Below are 17,438 nucleotides of genomic sequence, written 5' to 3' on the forward strand. Positions count from 1 at the left end.
CATACCAGTATCAGTATTTGTGAATTATGCATCCTTACCTTGATTGTTCACATACACTTTTATCTCTTTTTGGAATACATTAACATAACAGTATGGCGTACAACAATCAGTTCATTGCAATTTGCACATTTCCGTAAAGGCTTGGGAAACTCAGCAGGCGATCAGAGCAAAAACTGCCTGTCAAAAAACAGAAAAAATGACTCATAAGCTTGTAAACCGGCACTCAAATCTTAATCTTGTAAATGCCTTGGTGCTGTTATGTGAAGCGCTAATGCATGATAATGATAAGTCTGTTTGCACACTAATTTCTCTCCCCTCTTTCGCAGGATGAGGCGGCCAAATCAGGAGGGAAGAGCAAAAGGCCAAAAAACAAGAAGATCAAGTGAAGTTAATAAGACAGAGGCTTTTAATCAGAGACTTCAAACACTGGCGCTGCTGGCATCTGTGAAATGTCAGTTTTACACAAGGACTATTTTGAGACACTCAACAAACTTACAGGACTATGTCTGTCTATAGTCTGCCTTAAAGGTGCACTTTGTAACTTTTCTGGTGGAGGGTCCAGTCAATGCTTTTCTCCATGGAGACGTTATTGCTTTGCCTGGAATGTTTCACAGTGGCAATGGCATTAAACCTTTCTATTTTCATGGATACCAAACTAGACCAAGTTACAGGTCAGATCTGTGGTGAGACAACCCTGCTCACAGTAAGATATTTTTGAGCTGTAAAACCACCTGTAATTGAATGAATGTAAAGTAGAGCAATCATACTGTGGAACATTCCAGGCAGAGCAATGACATATACATAGAAACAAGCAGGTAACGCACCCCAACCAAAAAGTTACATAGTGCACCTTTAAATAATTTACAAATAGTTTACAAAGTTACAAAGTTTACAAAGATATTTAGTTTCATTTACTAGTAAAGTTCTAAGTAGTACAAATTCTCAAGGTTGCAACCTCAGGGATGGAACAATGTGACATTAAAGGTGCTACCTACTTGTCTCCATCGAGATGTTATTGCTTTGATTTGAGTTCCACAGTAAGACATTAAGATCAATTTTTAAATACATTTCTGATCAGATAAAGGTAAAATATCCCGATTGAAGACTGAAAACATTTATGCTGTTATATTAAATCTGTATATTCCAGATTATTTCAATAGGTGAATTTGGAAATGTCAAAGAACATTCACACTTTTTAACTTGCCCGTAATCAATGAGTATATGTCTGTATGTCCTTGCAACATAATGCAGTGTCCACTGCTCAGGGAATACATTTTAAAAACACCTGGAAAGGCCAAAAATAATTTAACTTACTTAGTAACTTAGTAGGTGCCCTTTCTGATTCACTGCTCCCCAGTTATCCATGGGACTGTATAAATGATTTTTGGGTGAATAGAATTTCAATCAACTGAGATCTGAATTGCTGTCACATTACAAAGTTTTTGAGATTTTAAAAAATATCTCAGCCACCTATACATTTTATGCAAGTCTGTTGTGAGTAATTTATAGTTTCATATGATTTGAAAACAATAGCATTCTGTTTATTTTCATTTCACACATTGTTCCAACTTTTTCAGAAATTAGTTTAGAGCCCATTTGTAATCAACAGCCTCCTTTTGGTCAGCACCTTGCCATTAAATTTAAGTATTCACAGTGTTGAGGGAGTTATTATCCCAGCTTCAATTCATTCCATCTTTCAGCCCTAAAATCTGCATGTGAATGAACTGCACTTGATACACTCAAATGTATTCTGCCTCTTTTTACAAATATGATCAGGCAAAATGAAGTTCACAGAGTTTCAGAGACACTAACACCCTCACGCCCACTCACACATGTCTGCTATCCCCAGTACGTGCCTCTTCTAAAACACCGTTAAATATTCTTACAATCGCATGTTGCCTTCGTCTACCCTGGCATTGGATCCTGTGAGGTTTTGGCCCTCACCTTTTTTTTCCTCTTTAGTGTCACTCGAACGGTGGGAAGACAGGGTGTGCATATTAACCACCCCGGGGCTAGCTCTGGGGAGCAGAGGGTGGCTATCTAAAAATATCTTGGACTCATCTGCGCTTTTGGTACTTGGGGTTTTCTGTGCCACAACCCAACTGTTCAAGTCCTTTTATCAACCGCCAGGATCTTCACTGGATGGGGTTATAGAGACTAATAACACATTTTAAGACTTCTCCATTACTGCGGTCACAGCTGTCTGATCATTCAAACCATTAAAAACAATTACAGCTAATTCACTTAGCTGACAGGCTGTCATCATGCTATACACACCATCAAGGCATTAATCACGTTTTTACAGTACATTTATGGAGAAAAAAAATTCTTCTCCAAGTTCAAGAGAATAATTAGGCTCCTTAACACATTTTCAGATCCAGCTCAACTAACTGGTAATTGTGACAACACTTACTGGGTGAGCTTTGATGTGCTCAAACGTTGTCAAGAGGATTTTAACTTTTCATCATGTGAACCAACTTGTATGAATTTCAATTCATGAACGAAAACAACTTGACTTTGTTGAAATAATAGAGACTCAGAAAACAGACTCAGTTTGCCAAACTTTTTTGACCTGCATTTTAAAATACCAAATGACTGTGGTCACGCAGACAGAATAAATTATTCATGTAATATTGTATAAATTAATGTTCATGACCATATCCTTTTTGTCTGACAGTGAAATTGCCTTGTTACATCAAAACACTTTCTGACTTCCCACTACAAACATGGTCATCGTTTTAAGCCTCTAGAAATCACATTAGACACAAATAAAGAAGTGTGTCGGTGTCTTGGGTGTTGTCCGTTCCCCTGCTCTCCTGTTGCTCACACTAACCTGTAAATCAGTGAAATGTACGCGGTGTGGGTGTGACTGAACCCCGTGGCACGCGCTGAGTCGCGCGCCCTGCCCTGCCTTGCACGTTCACCTCAGTGCGCCGTGAGGGTCTGGACCACTTCACTTTCTGATTGCAGACTTCAGCCTTTGATCAGACGCGGCTGCTGCGGACAAAGAAACCTAAAGTTAATAAAGATTAACTCATCGGGGACGGAGACCGGATGTTCTTTCGCCTACACAATAAAAGCTGCAGATTTTGCCGTGCGTTAAGCAGCCATACACAGTGCAGTTGGTACAGGGGCGCATTGCACTCTCTATTAAACGTGTTTGCCTCCTCATTTGAGGTATGGTTAATATTTAAGAGAATTGCCTTTGCACCTCTTTAAAACTCGCATGCATCCTCATTTTGGTCTGGTCTCGTCATTATGATTTGGATACAAATTTAATAATGTTATCCTTTTAACTGCCCTTTTATACTATAATAGCAATGTATATTTGCTATTATACTAATAGCAAATTGCTATTTAATCTATGATCTGAACTGACATTTCGCGCATATCACATTCTAAGACGCGCATCAGTGGCAGGTTTAATTTGAAAACGAGCCAGGATGCACTCCGTTGCTTGAGTCTTGTGCCGTGACAAAAGCAGCTGTGCGCTCCGCTCTCACACATCCAGCAGGCAGCACTCTTCATAAATACTCTGACCAGCGTCACAGACAGTGGAGCGCGCGCCCACGCTGGATCTACTGTCACCGTTACGCACAAACTTGTATCGAAACTTGAGCCTCCGCAGATCAAACTCGCTGGCAAAAGGCAAAATGGGATTTTGGGGCAACGCGTGTCGTTTTACGCACTACTCTCCATTCATGATTTACCCGTTAGTAAAGTGGAGAAGAACGTTTGGGCGCGTAATTGGACTTGGTCGGTGCGTGTGAGCGTGAAATGAGAAAGCACTACGATGGTTTTAACAGTGAATTAACTATGGGTGCGCACGTTTTGGAGTCCAACTCCAGCGGCAACTTGACCCCAGCTGTGTCCGAGCCTGGGACTGTCTTCCCGGGTTATCTGGTGGTGATCCTGTCCGTGCTCATGGTTACTCTGGTGGTCGTGGTGGTCGCGGGGAACGCGCTGGTCATTATGGCTTTTATTGTGGATAAAACCCTAAGAACTCAAAGCAACTACTTCTTTCTGAACCTTGCCATATCAGATTTTCTCGTGGGTAAGTTGCCTGCCTTCTGCTCTTCTTTGTGCCACCCCCTTGTCTCTCGTTTGGCACATTTCGTGTCTTTTGTTCTTTTCAGTGTGAATGAAAAATCACGCCTTAAAACACGCATGTGGTTTTGAGTGTGATTAATTACAGTATGCCTTAGTTTGTGAATTTGCTAGTTTGGGTGACCCATTGTCCTTCGTTATTAATTTTATATATTATTTGTAAAAGAAAAACATTTAAATCATTATCAATCTTCAATACACACATTTATTTTGACCAAACAGACAAAATTATCCTTTCATTTATTGCAACTGAAATATATTTTAATGGGGCCACATGTGCAGACAGTTCTTTGTTTGAAATGCACTGCAGTGGAACATTTTGGTCACTGGTTCACTTGGTTGAGCTGCTGGTTTGCACATGAATAGTGACTTGTGAGAGCTAGGGTGAATCATCCTGCAGCCTGTAGATGCATGTCTGTGTGTGTGTCCCATGTGCAGGTGCCTTCTGCATCCCAGTCTACATCCCATACAACCTGACGGGCCGCTGGATGCTCGGCAAAGGGCTCTGCAAGGTGTGGCTGGTCATGGACTACCTGCTCTGCACCGCCTCTGTCTTCAACATTGTGTTAATTAGTTACGACCGGTTTCTGTCAGTCACCAGAGCAGTAAGTAAGCACACACACACACACACACATCTTTAGTATAGAGATGGCCTGTTAATGAGATAAAACTCACTCAGAGACTAATTTTATTATTTTGACCTATAAAACTTTTTACTTCAAAAATCCTGCATTACAGATGCTGCCTTTGCTGATATTGCAATGACTATAAATGCAACATACTGTGCACCCAACCACTAATAGTCCACGTGTCACTCTAGGGCAGTGTGTATTGTGTCCTCTGCTCCGGTTCCTCACTGAGGTCTCCATAATTCTATTCCAATACTGAATAGCCCAATTAATTTGCTCCACAAATATTGTCAGGGCAAACAGTGGCAGATGACCCGTCAATCTACACAGTCATAAGCATACACTGCACTCTCTGTTAAATAAAGCATTTTGACACCATGCCCTACATATTCTATATTAGCCACTATAAACCAATATGGAGTTCTCTTGTTAGGCTCTGTCCCTGCATGTAACAAGCTGTGCCCCATCTATTAGACGCAGGAAGGTGGCTTTATATTTGAAACGGGAAGCCTTTTGCGTAAACAATGCACACTCAAGCGTGGGGCCAGAATGAATTAATAGCCCCATGGAGTGGCTCCTCTTTATAATGCATTTGATTTGATGCCCAAGTGGATTTGTAAAGTTGCTTATTAACCACAGGGACAATTAGCAGCATCATTGTCTTGTAGGCAGATCCCCAGCTGGTACAACTGCGGCGATGATTTTAGGCGACAAATGGATAAAAACTCGACAACAAAAGACAGAGTGGTAAATAGAAGAGGCCGTTTAATGATAGACTTTAGACTGGCAGAGGTAAAGTGCAAATGGAGCGCATGTGCACAGAAAGTGTTGGGTGGTGGGGAGGAGGAGAAGTGAATCTCAGAAACCAGATGTCTCTTTCACACTTTTGTGTTGCACTGGTGAATGTGCTCCGAGCCTGACATTCCCCTCTCTCTTTAGCTCCAGTGACACACGGCGTCATGAGTGGGTTTTATTTACACAGGCTGAGTAGAGGCACTGCATTTGTCAGTGTGTATAGGAGCCTTTAGCAAGAGGAAAAAGCAGTGTATTAAATAAGCACTGATGACACTTGTGTCCTCTGTCTGCACCAGGTCAAATACAGAGCGCAGAGGAACATGACCCGGCAGGCAGTACTCAAGATGGTGACCGTGTGGGTGCTGGCCTTCCTCCTGTATGGCCCTGCCATCATCTTCTGGGAGTCTGTGGTGGGGCAGAGTGTCGTTCCACCTCACGAATGCTACGCTGAGTTTTACTTCACCTGGTATTTCTTGCTTAGCGCCTCGACCTTTGAGTTCTTTGCTCCATTTATTTCTGTGGCTTTCTTCAATCTCAGCATCTACCTGAACATCCATCGCAGGAACAAGAACAACAGTGCCTGCTCCGAGGAGGAGCCCAAGCCTGATCCCAGCCCCAGGAAGCACAAAGAGACCGTTGCGTGGTCCGTGTTTTTTGTCAAAACTCGCAAAGTGTCATCAAGTGAGCCCACTGCCATCTCAGCAGTCATTGAGCATGATGACGTACTGTCGCCTTCCTCCAGTGGAGAGCCCACCACCTCTCAGATATTCTTACAGAGCGAGCGGTTTTCCCCCAAAAGGAAAAACTCCAGGCTGTTTCAACCTACAAATTCATGCATGGTCCCTGGACGAAGGGCACCAGGGTCTCGGCTTTCTCGAGACATAAAGATTGCTAAATCGCTTGCGATTATTGTGTGCATATTTGGAATTTGCTGGGCCCCGTACACACTCCTCATGATCATCCGTGCAGCATGTAGTGGGGAGTGTGTGGAGAACTATTGGTATGAGATGACTTTTTGGCTGCTCTGGCTGAACTCAGCCATCAACCCCTTCCTGTACCCTCTGTGCCACAGCAGCTTCCGAAGGGCTTTCTCCAAGATCCTCTGCCCCAAGAGACAATCAGTCCAGCCTCAAATCGAGATACAATCCTGTTAGAGGAAATCAGTTGCACTTCCATTCTTTATGAATGCAGTATTGTATGTTGTGTGGTCAAAACACTGTAAAAATACACTGTTCTTCCATTGAAAAAAAAAGACAGTTTCCGATATAAAGGAAATATTTGCATCAAAGACAGTATTGTGTGATAGCAATAAAAAGAGGGAGAAGAAACTGCACTTTTAGTATTAGTTAATACTTCATAATGATAGGTTAAGGCCGTTGGCTTGCGTGTCACCTTAAAGAGCAGATGTAAGTGGGCTTGATTAAAGCCTGTATGCTGGATGTCAGACATTTTCAGATCTGCCTTGTTCCTTTTCAAATGTGCACTCACCTTCGGCAGACAGCAGACAATCTTTTGTGAGAGCAGTAATGTACCTAAGGCTTTATATGCGCTAAGGCAGACATCATTATGCATAGGAGAGCAATTAGCATAATTTAGGCTAAGACATTATATAAGTAGTATGCACACCAAATTTTCAAAATGGTGGCTGCTTGTGTGGATGAAAAAGCACAGTTGAAGTTGACAATGGCGTTTAGAGTGTGTCTTGCAGCTGCCGTGAAGAAACCACAAGCTGTTGTCTGTAATGACGACCAAATTGACGTGAAGGATTTTAGCCGCCTTGATTTTTTTTTTTTTTCTTCAAGATCGCACAATACATTCTTGCTAAGATAATTACATTGCTTTCAAGATTCAAGCTTTTGCAGCAATATAGAGATTAACATGGGAAACTATGAAGCACTTAAGTAAAAGAATAAGCTGTATTTATAGACTGACTATTGCGTGTAATACAAACATAGTGGTGTATCATTTGTGAAAAAGGCCCATACAGGGACAGAGTGGATATCTGCACTTCTTTAAAATACTATATTGTTCATGTTGATGTTTAAAAGTGTACAGCACTATAAAAAGAAGACATTTTTGTACAGTAATATCTATGCGAAGATAGATTGTTGTGTTCCTAAAGCACATTATTTATTCAAAGAAGTTTTACAACAGAAGCAACTATAAGCTACTTGACTTGACTTTGTATATCTCTTGGCTCTGAATGTTTGTCAGTGTAAGTAGCCAAAGAAATAATAAAGATGGAAATGCCTAAGGTTCTGAAAGCTTGAGACTTGAGCGTGTATGTGTTTACTTTTGAATCAAATGTTTTCCATACTTCACACCTTAAATCAGTGCACTTTATAGCCTGGTTCTCAACTCTTTGTCCTTGAAATGCCCCCTGCTTGTGCCAGAGACAACCTGGGCCCCCTACTCTGATAGCCTGCCTGCAAAGCTTGGCCTAATTAAATGCTTTTATATATAATTTTAAATTTAGACAAATAGCAGTTTGCTCCTTCTTTTGAAATTGACTTTTTTTTTTTTTTAATTCATTTTTGTTCAACTCAAACTTTGACCAATACCACAGGTTGAAAACCACTAGTTTCAGGGTTGCACCAGTGTGAAGTGGAGTGTCCAGTGAATAAAAAAGTCCCCTCACCACCAAAAGACTGAACACGTCAATGGTCACTAAATTGCCAGTATAGATAAATAGATAGAGGAATTGTTCAACTGAGAACTGAAAGATTATGTGGATGATTAAGTAGATAACATAGCTTTATTAAATGAATGACATAATGATGAAGAATAGTGTTTTGAAGTTTCTTTTATTTTTTGCTGATACAGTCCAAGCAGAGATGGAAGAGTTCGAGATAAGCCAGCTGTCTTCTTTTTCAGTGCCCTTTGACTTGAAATAGGAATTACCATGGAAATAGTTTGCATGTTCTATATACAGCAATGTTTTAAATACAAAAGTTCTGAACCATAAAAACTCATTTATTTTTATGGTCTAACTGTCCTCAGGCTTTAAACGTGTTTTTGCCCTGTTGCCCACGTCTTATCTGCTTGTATTATTTATCCAAAGAGTTGTACAGCCTGGCTGTTGGCACTTATTTGTTGCTGCTACTTTGCATTTTTGCTAGACGAAGTTGTACAGAACTTTTTATTTGTCAAATTTCTAATTTCATACAGTTTGTGTAGATGAGCCTTTGTGGTTATATCTACGACCCTCACAGTAAAATGGCATAATTATTAACTTTTTTAACTTTCTTGTAAAAGTTGGACTTCCTAAATTCTTTGGCAGTTGCCTGGCAACTCCATTTGCAGCATCAAGAGCCAAAAATACACTTAAACAGATTAAAGTGACATATTTTTGAACTATGAGGGAGTGAATGATAACCTATATTTTGTCTGCCTGTGCCAATAATACTTTTACAGTCTTTTGGAGAAGGCTCATTGGGAATGTGCCGCATTGAATTGTTACATTTCAAGCACAACTAATTGCATGCCCCTGGGTCATCTACCCCAGAGCCGATCTGCAGACCTGTCCCCAACATAAAAGAGACACAACACACTGTGAAACAAGGATAAGCACAAGGACAAACACAAAAACACAAACAAAATATGTGCTTTTGAGGCATTCATTAGCAATGATGACACATTTTGAGAACTCATTTTCGTCTGATCATGAGTGTTTTGGTGGCAACAATATGGATGTAAATAAGATGTAATGTTAGCATATAACTAGACAGTTGTTTTAAAAGAAAGCTTTTATCTGATAACAACACAAGCAGGAGATATGAATTACTAAACTGGTCTTTTCTTTTTGCATATTTCCAAAATGAGACGATGAAGTGGAAAAAAGAGAAGTGCGACTCCTCAGGGATTCAAAATATCCGGGAAACACAGCCAGCTCTGGGCCAGCTGGGAATTTGTGACAGTATTTAAGAGCAAAAGCAGAGCCTCTGAGAATACCATAAGAGACACAGTGAAGCCAACACGTCATTATACAAAAGTCATTGGTCCAGACAGTTTAGCCTTTTTCAGTGCAAGATGGTATTTAGGGGACTATGTAATTATTAGGAATTGTCATTAGGATTTACATTATTCATTTATTATTAGTTTAAAATTGTTCAGTGTTTTCACATGTAAAGTCATCTTTGGGTACATCTTACATATCTTTATTTTCATGCCAGCATTGCACGTTTGATAATCTTTAAAAAAATATTATGATTATGTTACTGATACATTTTTGATGCAATGCGTGAGGACCAGTAGTGTCCATCGGTGCTCTTTCTTTCTTTTTTTTTCATGTGATCAGAATATGTAAGAGCTTGTTAATTGTGTAGTGCTTAATTGAGTGGGCAGAGCTTTTTCAGAGAAGTCCTAGAAACTCAAATTTAACACAACTGAACATTTTCATTTGGTTTGGAGTCTAAGGTCAAAATAATCCTGCTTAAAATAAAGTATTATTTGTATTTTGAAGTATTTCTTTATAAATGAGTATTTATTTGACCTTGTTTTATCTTGTCACTAATCTTTCCACCAACGCAATAGCATTCTGTAGAACATTAGGTCATTATGTTATCCCAGCATATGTAGGCATTCATTTACCAGCACCCACACTCGACTCACACGTTTTCTTCCTTATAATAGCTAGCATGTTGTCTGAGCATTTGGGTAGAGGAGTGCAGTTGTTTTGTTTTTGTCAGTGTGTGTGACAGAGACTCTTGGGATTCATGGATTCTGCTGGTGTTGAATGATAGCGCCACATGCCCTTTGACCCCATGCCAGGAGCAGTTTAAAAGCTCCCACTGCGTTACTGTAAGGTGCCGACTCACTGGGGAGCACAGAGAGACAAGTGAGAACACAAGACTTTTCAGTCTAATATCATTGTTACTGACATCTACATTTTTGTAGCTGTTATAAAAGACAGAACTTGTGAACTTAAAGGTGCACTATGAAACTTTTCTGGTGGTGGATCCAACACCTGCCTGTTTCCATGGCGATGTAATTGCTTTGCTTAGAATGTTATCACAGAGACAAACAGGTGATGCCACCAAGCCAATTAACCAAATCTATGAAAAAGGCAGTGAAAACCCTTGTACTTGATTTAATGTAATTTTAATGATTTTCCATGTGTTGATTCAGATAAAGCAATGACATCTCAATAGAGATGATCAGTTGGTAAACTCCCCACCAGAAATGTTACACAGTGCACCTTTAAGATAACTGAGATTAGCAAATAAAGAAAGCTTAATGCCAAGAAAGTCTTTTCAAAGTGGAAGGAGGAATGAAGAGAAAAGACAAGATTTTATATTTGGTCTGATCATGGACATCCCCACAAGGAACCAGCCATCTAATTTTGAATGAACTTTTGAAAGAATGGAGAGTTTCTGGTTCATCACTATGTTGAGAAGCATCAGCTATTCCCCCAAGCTCTTCTCAGTGACAGAACTCCTCACCGTTCTTCTATGAAGGACCCAAGGAAACTCAGTGCTCCAGTACCATGGACATGAGATCCAAGTCAAGTGAAATGTCTTCTTATACAGCCAAAATAAAAATACATGTTCACCCACACAGTGAGTATAAATTAATGTCTAACTGTCAACCTTGGAGGCTTATGTGGTGACTGCTTCTTTCAAAGCGTGTTCCCCCTCAAAAAACTACAAAGACTTCATCTTTCAATGTCAGCAACGATCACACGTTTGGACAAGCGATAATACAGTCCCTGCTCTGAACGCCATGAGGTGGTTGCTTCTCAAAACATGTTTGGAAATAAACTTGATGGCAGAACAAGAAGTGGCTTTTTCAACACGGTCAATTTGGGTACGTTTTTCCAAAGGTCAGAGGAGGATGAGATGAATAGAGAAGGTTTGGCCGACCTGTGTAGAGCCTCAGCTGGACTTGCAAATAGAAAACAAATTGCTCGCTGCTCCTATTGACATTGTTCCCGCACGCAGCGGGAGACTTAAGACCCAACAGTTACAGGCATCAAACTGAAAATCCCACTCAGTTCACAAATCCGAAAGATGTGTTTTCTGATTGGTGCTATGCTAATGCCATTATTATGGAGATAAATCAGAAGCGTAGTGTGAGTACTTCTATGGGAAGTTTGTATCAGTCTCTACAGCAACTGCTCAATTATTTATACTGATGTGGGTGTGCATTTTCTCAATTTACTCAAGTTAAAAGAACTCCCATAATAAAAATCAATATTATTAGGTTATAGTTTATTGTTCCTTTGAGAAATGTGAGTGAGCAACAGACTGTGCCTCTGTGCTGCTTGTCATTACACTCCATATAACATTTAATAGTGAACTGGCAGCTGGGGAAAATACTATTGTTAATATGCAAATTTGTGTTTTACTCTATTGTTCATTGACCTGAAAATAATCTGAGAAAACCAGGCGGCTAAACTCTACCAGGAGGACCATTGCATGACTTATGTCCATCCACATGTCCATAAATGTAAACAGCAATCATGCCAAAAGGCCCCCAAAGTCAACTGTTTCCTGTTGACATAGTTGACATAGTTTTACAATGAAGACATGCTCAAACCCTTTTCCTAACCTTAATCGTTACAGATTTGTGTCTAATCTCAATCAGACACAGGGCCTACGGCAACATTCATGGACAACCTACATCTAATATGCCTATACTATTTACACCCACGTTGGTCTATGCTGACATGTAACAAACAAAAAACAAATATTTAACTGTTTTAAACTGCTAATTAACCTACACAAGCAGCATAGAGCAGCGAGCACACAAAGCTAGTTAAATTCAAACTAGACATGAAATCTATTGATGATTAAATGTCTTTGAATGGCCTTACTCTAAACTATTTGAAATTAGTTTTAAAAGGCAGTTAACTAAGACAGAAACTGGTTAAATGTTTAATTAAAATGTTGGTGGAGGTGCATCCTGGTAGAGGTCTGCGGGATAGGGTCTTCTGGGTGGAGGAGTCATTAAATCTAAAAAAAAAAAAATTCTAAAATGCCAAAATCGCCAATTGCTTTGTTTCCGTTTCTTGTAATAGATAATATTTTGAAATCCGTGTATCATTTGTTCATTTGTTTTTCAAAATAAAACCAAAAATAAGAAAACAAAAAAATATATTATTTGCTTCATTATTTGTCTCCAAAACCAAAATGAAAAAAACAAAACAAAACAGATAATGATTATTTTTTTCAGTTTTCAATTTTGTGTTTAAATGAATAATGGAAAAAAACAGATAATGGCTGTATCCTGTTTTCGTGACTTAAACTGTGATGCCGGACTTTTACGCAGCATAAAGACTGAACCAGGACTAATCCAGAATTGAACCAGAATTGAACTGAACCAGGATTGAAACAGTCCTGGTCTGGTCCATGGTCTGAGTTCCAGTTTCAGTTCTGGTCTCGGTCTGGGTCTAGTCCCAGTCTCCTGATCACCCGACAGTCTACACAGGCACACCTCCGGGCTCTTCCCAACACTCCTGGTTCAGTCCTGATTTAGTCCTAGTTTAGGACTGAGACCGGACCGGGACCAGGACCGGGACCAGGACTGAGACCAGGACTGAGACCGGGACTGAGACCGGGACAAGATCAGGACTGAGACCAGGACCAGCACTGAGAATGGGACTGAGACCAGTACTGATACCAAGACTGAGACAAAGGCTGAGACCTAGACCAGACCGGGACTGAGAACAAAACCAGACCAGGACTGAGACCAGGACCAGACCGGGACCAGACCTGGACTGAGACGGGTTTAGACCTGGTTTAGATCTAGTTTAGACCTGGTTTAGTCCTAGTTTAGTCCTGGTTCAGTCAGTTTTGTGGCACAAATGTCCGCCATTGCAGGTTAAGTCACAGAAATGGGAAATGGCTGTTATCTGTTTTTTCCATTATTGATTATTGATTATTATTATTATTATTATTATTATTAAAACATTATCTGTTTTTTTTTTTTTTTTTTTTTTTTTGGTTTTGGAGACAAATAATGAAGAAAATTGTTGTTTTTTTTATTTGGTTATTTTTGGTTTTATTTTGAAATTAAATTAACGAATGAATGATGCACAGATTTTTTGAGGACTTTGAAGACATTCAACTGATGGAATTTAAGTTAAGTGTTGAATTGTTATCTATGAATCTCTCAGAAAGTACAGTACATACTTTTACTTTTGCCACTTTTACTGCTGCTACTACAACTGTTCTCCAACCTGTTTTAAATGCAGGAACAGAGAGCAAAAGGAAACCTCACCAAACAGCACCCTCAGAAATGAAAACAGTAAATATATTCTTAAGAAAGTGTATACTAGCTAAACTGCATATCTGGGCTTGCTTCAGTGTTGCTCAGCTCACAAAAGCTCCTTTCATTCAACTGAAAAACAATTGCAATCCTCAAAGCGTGTTTTACTTTTAAGTCTGTGATGCAACATGGCAGTCAGTTACAAAAGCCACATCTGCTCTTTCAATCCTCCTTGTTACTGACAATGAAACTACATCGTTACGACGACGGAAACGAGGAGATTCTGTAAACTAGTTCTTTGGGAGGTGAAAATCATTACCAATAATACAAACAGTTGCTTTTCAATTTATTTCCTGCTGAGAAGAAGACTCATGAGCCCATACAAACCACAGCCATTGATGAACCACTTAGCCACTCTCCAACATGGATCTCACTTCTCTAAATGATTTATGATGCTGCACAGACTCCATTTTTCAAAACAGACACAACTTAAGTGTTACAAACATCCCATCCCGCCGCAATGTAAATGGGCATTGACTAGCCTCTCCCTCACCTCGTCGCACAAATGCTAATTGCAAGCATTGAGACGTTCCATGAGACACTCTCAGCACAAGAGGTCAATCAAACGTGACTCTTTCAATCATTAATTTCATTGTTGGGCACCGCTGTGGGCTGCTTTACTGGCTAATTGCCAACACTACTTTTTAAATTGTAGGTCAAAGTCGTCCAAAAGTTATGGTGGAGCTTAAGAAGACATATCTCAAAGGGATTAGAAGGCATAAAGAAACGTACTTTGAATTTTGCCAAGTTATCAATTGTTATGGCATATTTATTGACTATATTATGCAACTCAAGTATATCATGACAGTAGTTATAGCCAATGTTGTAGACATGGTGATACTTTTTACTTCTACTTGACAAGCAGTAATAATTTATTTTAAAGCACAAGCCAGACTAATTGATAGCAAAGTGAATGGGTTTGGCATATGTTTTGATTGACATACCCTGAAGCTGTTGTTTATAATTATTATTATGAAGGATTTTTCTGCTGCCAAAGCTGTGCACACTCACAGCTCTTAAGTGTCCACTGTTTATGTTATTGTGAGTTTCAGTTTACCCATAGTAATAGTACTAGAAGTAGTATTAGTAGTAGCAGCAGCAGTAGTAGCAGCAGCAGTAGTAGCAGTAGGCCTACTAAACTACTTGTTCTCATGTGTTTAACGGGCAGGCAGCCCAAATGCCCAGAGAGCTGGCCTATGGATCACAACCACTCATATATGCTAGTTAATATATGGTTTAATGCACTGCTGTGGGGACACAGTGGACAGTCAAGGGGAACTAAGTGGTGCTGAACTGTGTCTCTGTTCCAACCTTGGAGTCACCGCAGGGACAGGTTTAGGTCGTTTGGGCATTTTCAAATCTGGCAACGTTGCTTTTTTATGACCCTATTGCAGCGGACAGCCATAATCCCCATGTAAAGACACAATGCTTCTGTAATATCCATGATATCCAGTTTAAACATTCAGCCACACGTACAACCTCCCTGCGTTTTCCCCACTTTTTTCCTGGAGTATGCAACACAGTGACAGCAGAGAAGCATTCGTTTTATACAGATAACTGGATCAGAATGTGGATACAGAGGCTGCTTAAACTCAGAATCTCATAATGTATTTATTGAAGGTGTAGGCTTTTGTCAAAGACAGTGTGAGAACTGCTGCTTGCTGCAGTTTATTTACTGAAGGTGTAGGTCAGACAGGATGAGAGCTGCTTCATGCCATACCTCTGTGCACAACTGTAAGCTATGTGTGCATGACTACTACTACTGTGTAATAGTACTACTACTACTCCTACTACTTCTACTACTACTATTGTACTACTCCCATACTCCTACCTCTCCTCCTCCTTCTCCTCCTCCTCCTCCTCCTCCTCCTATTGCTACTACTACTAGGGGTATGAAAACTCATGACAGCATAACCAGTAGTATTTATATCTCACCATGTGCCCATACAAATGTGCAAAAAGGGATTGACACTCCAGTGTTGCTGTAATTTTTTATGTAGCATGGTCATTTTGATTACATTTTAACATTAAACTGTGATAGTAATTTTGGGATCACATTGTTTAATGAACATTTCATGTTATAATGGGATACACTGAATTTATTTTAAATACGCACATCACAGTTCTTAGCCTACTATACTATGCTGTACTACATGAGAATCTGTTATAGAAATGTGACATGAATTTGTATCAAAAATGAGTTTATTCTGGCTGTGTGTAACAAACAGACTGTTCTTTTTTTTGGAGATAATATTAAGTATTAGAATGGCTGGCCACATCATTGAAAGTATTTGGCTTTTTGCTCTGTGCTCGTTAGAAAGACAGGGGTAGACAGTGGATAAAAGCGAAAGGCCTCTTCACTGGTGACAGCGGGAACATTTGTTTCAGATCATGAATCTCACTTGTCAAAAAACTGTCAGCATCAGTCAACACAAAGAAATAAGTGGCTTTTAAATAATGCATCAGGTCACTCCAGGATGATGCCTCAGTGTTACAGTTATGCAGTTGAATACAGCCTACAACATACATAATCTATCATAATATTAAAAAGGCATTATTGTTGTTGTTTCAGCTATGGCTATAATACTGGTATATTAAAGGTCCTATATTACACACAATGGATTCTCTTGAGCTTTAAGCCATGTTATAATGCTGTTACCCTATCAAAACATACCCAGAGTTGTGTTTTATTTCATCCACACATGTTTGAGTAATTCTGATTTATTATTCTGTCGATATCAGGGCTCTCAAATGTGCGGCCTGCGGGCCAAATGCGGAACCCAAGATCATTTCTACTGGCCTGTGAGACGATTTCTAATTTCTATTCATAGTGGCCACTGATAAAATGTATAAAACAATTTGAACTACAGTTCCCCTTATGCGTTGCCTGTAGCGCCAATTCGGCTCCTTTCCTGCTGCCGGGGCAGCAGTAGCAAAAAAACAAACAACAGGACAGAGTGAGAGGGCACACACAGGCCTCTACACAGACTTTCAAACTTACTTCAAGCAAAAAACAGACACAAATCAAGTGGATTGTGAGAAGAGAAGCTTCAGAAAAAGGAGCATGAGTTACTGTCAAAGCCAGAGGAGCAGCCTTAAGAGCTAAACAGGAATTTACACCAGGAAGACATATAGCATATGCAGAGCTGCAAACCCACATACTTTTAAAAGATTCAATTTACACCAGGGGCAGCAGAGCTGCTCCTGTGATACCAGTCTCTGCGTATTCTCATGTTTAAACACCAAACTTGTTTACATTGCTCATGTATTCATTGTTGATTGAATTAATTATGTTTTAAATCACAAAACAAAAGCTGACAACAAGAGACACAGTGCTTTGCAGCGATAACAAGCCGTATCTGAGGTGCTCGCATTAATTAAGCCACTTACCATTTAACTTTGTTTGTCTGCAGAAGTCAGACATAAGTTGTTCTTGTGAAGTTACTTTTCGTAGTCCATCATGAGTCATTCCCCGAGCTTTTGGATGCGACACATGGTGTTTACACGACTGTACTGGTGTTAGAGAACATATTTTGAAAGGGGATCAGAAGTTTATTTTGACACTGCATGCCAATTTCCTGTCTTTCCCCTGCTAAAAAGTCTGGAGACGCTCCATGGACACTGCAAAATTAGAACTCC

General features: G+C 39.8%; 2 protein-coding genes across 3 annotated transcripts in view; both read left to right on the forward strand.

Annotated features, from left to right (window-relative positions):
- The window catches only part of impact (impact RWD domain protein), a 30,639-nt gene extending 29,635 nt beyond the window's left edge, over positions 1–1,004 (forward strand). For both annotated transcript variants that reach the window (XM_020918876.2, XM_055164653.1), the window contains one exon: positions 327–1,004. In XM_020918876.2, the coding sequence (XP_020774535.1) occupies positions 327–386 (60 nt within the window). In that variant the 3' untranslated portion in view covers positions 387–1,004. The remainder of the gene's footprint in view (positions 1–326) is intronic.
- Positions 1,005–1,147: 143 nt separating this feature from the next.
- Positions 1,148–7,945, forward strand: LOC110154873 (histamine H3 receptor). Its single transcript, XM_020918921.2, has 3 exons — positions 1,148–4,054; positions 4,546–4,712; positions 5,828–7,945. Exons 1-3 carry the CDS (start codon positions 3,778–3,780, stop codon positions 6,683–6,685), a joined length of 1,302 nt encoding a protein of 433 aa, XP_020774580.1. The 5' UTR covers positions 1,148–3,777; the 3' UTR covers positions 6,686–7,945.
- The last annotated feature ends 9,493 nt before the right edge of the window (positions 7,946–17,438 follow it).

The sequence above is a fragment of the Boleophthalmus pectinirostris genome, unplaced genomic scaffold, assembly GCF_026225935.1.
Source record: "Boleophthalmus pectinirostris isolate CB_2022bp ecotype Guang Dong unplaced genomic scaffold, ASM2622593v1 HiC_scaffold_7, whole genome shotgun sequence".
Classification (NCBI taxonomy): domain Eukaryota; kingdom Metazoa; phylum Chordata; class Actinopteri; order Gobiiformes; family Gobiidae; genus Boleophthalmus; species Boleophthalmus pectinirostris.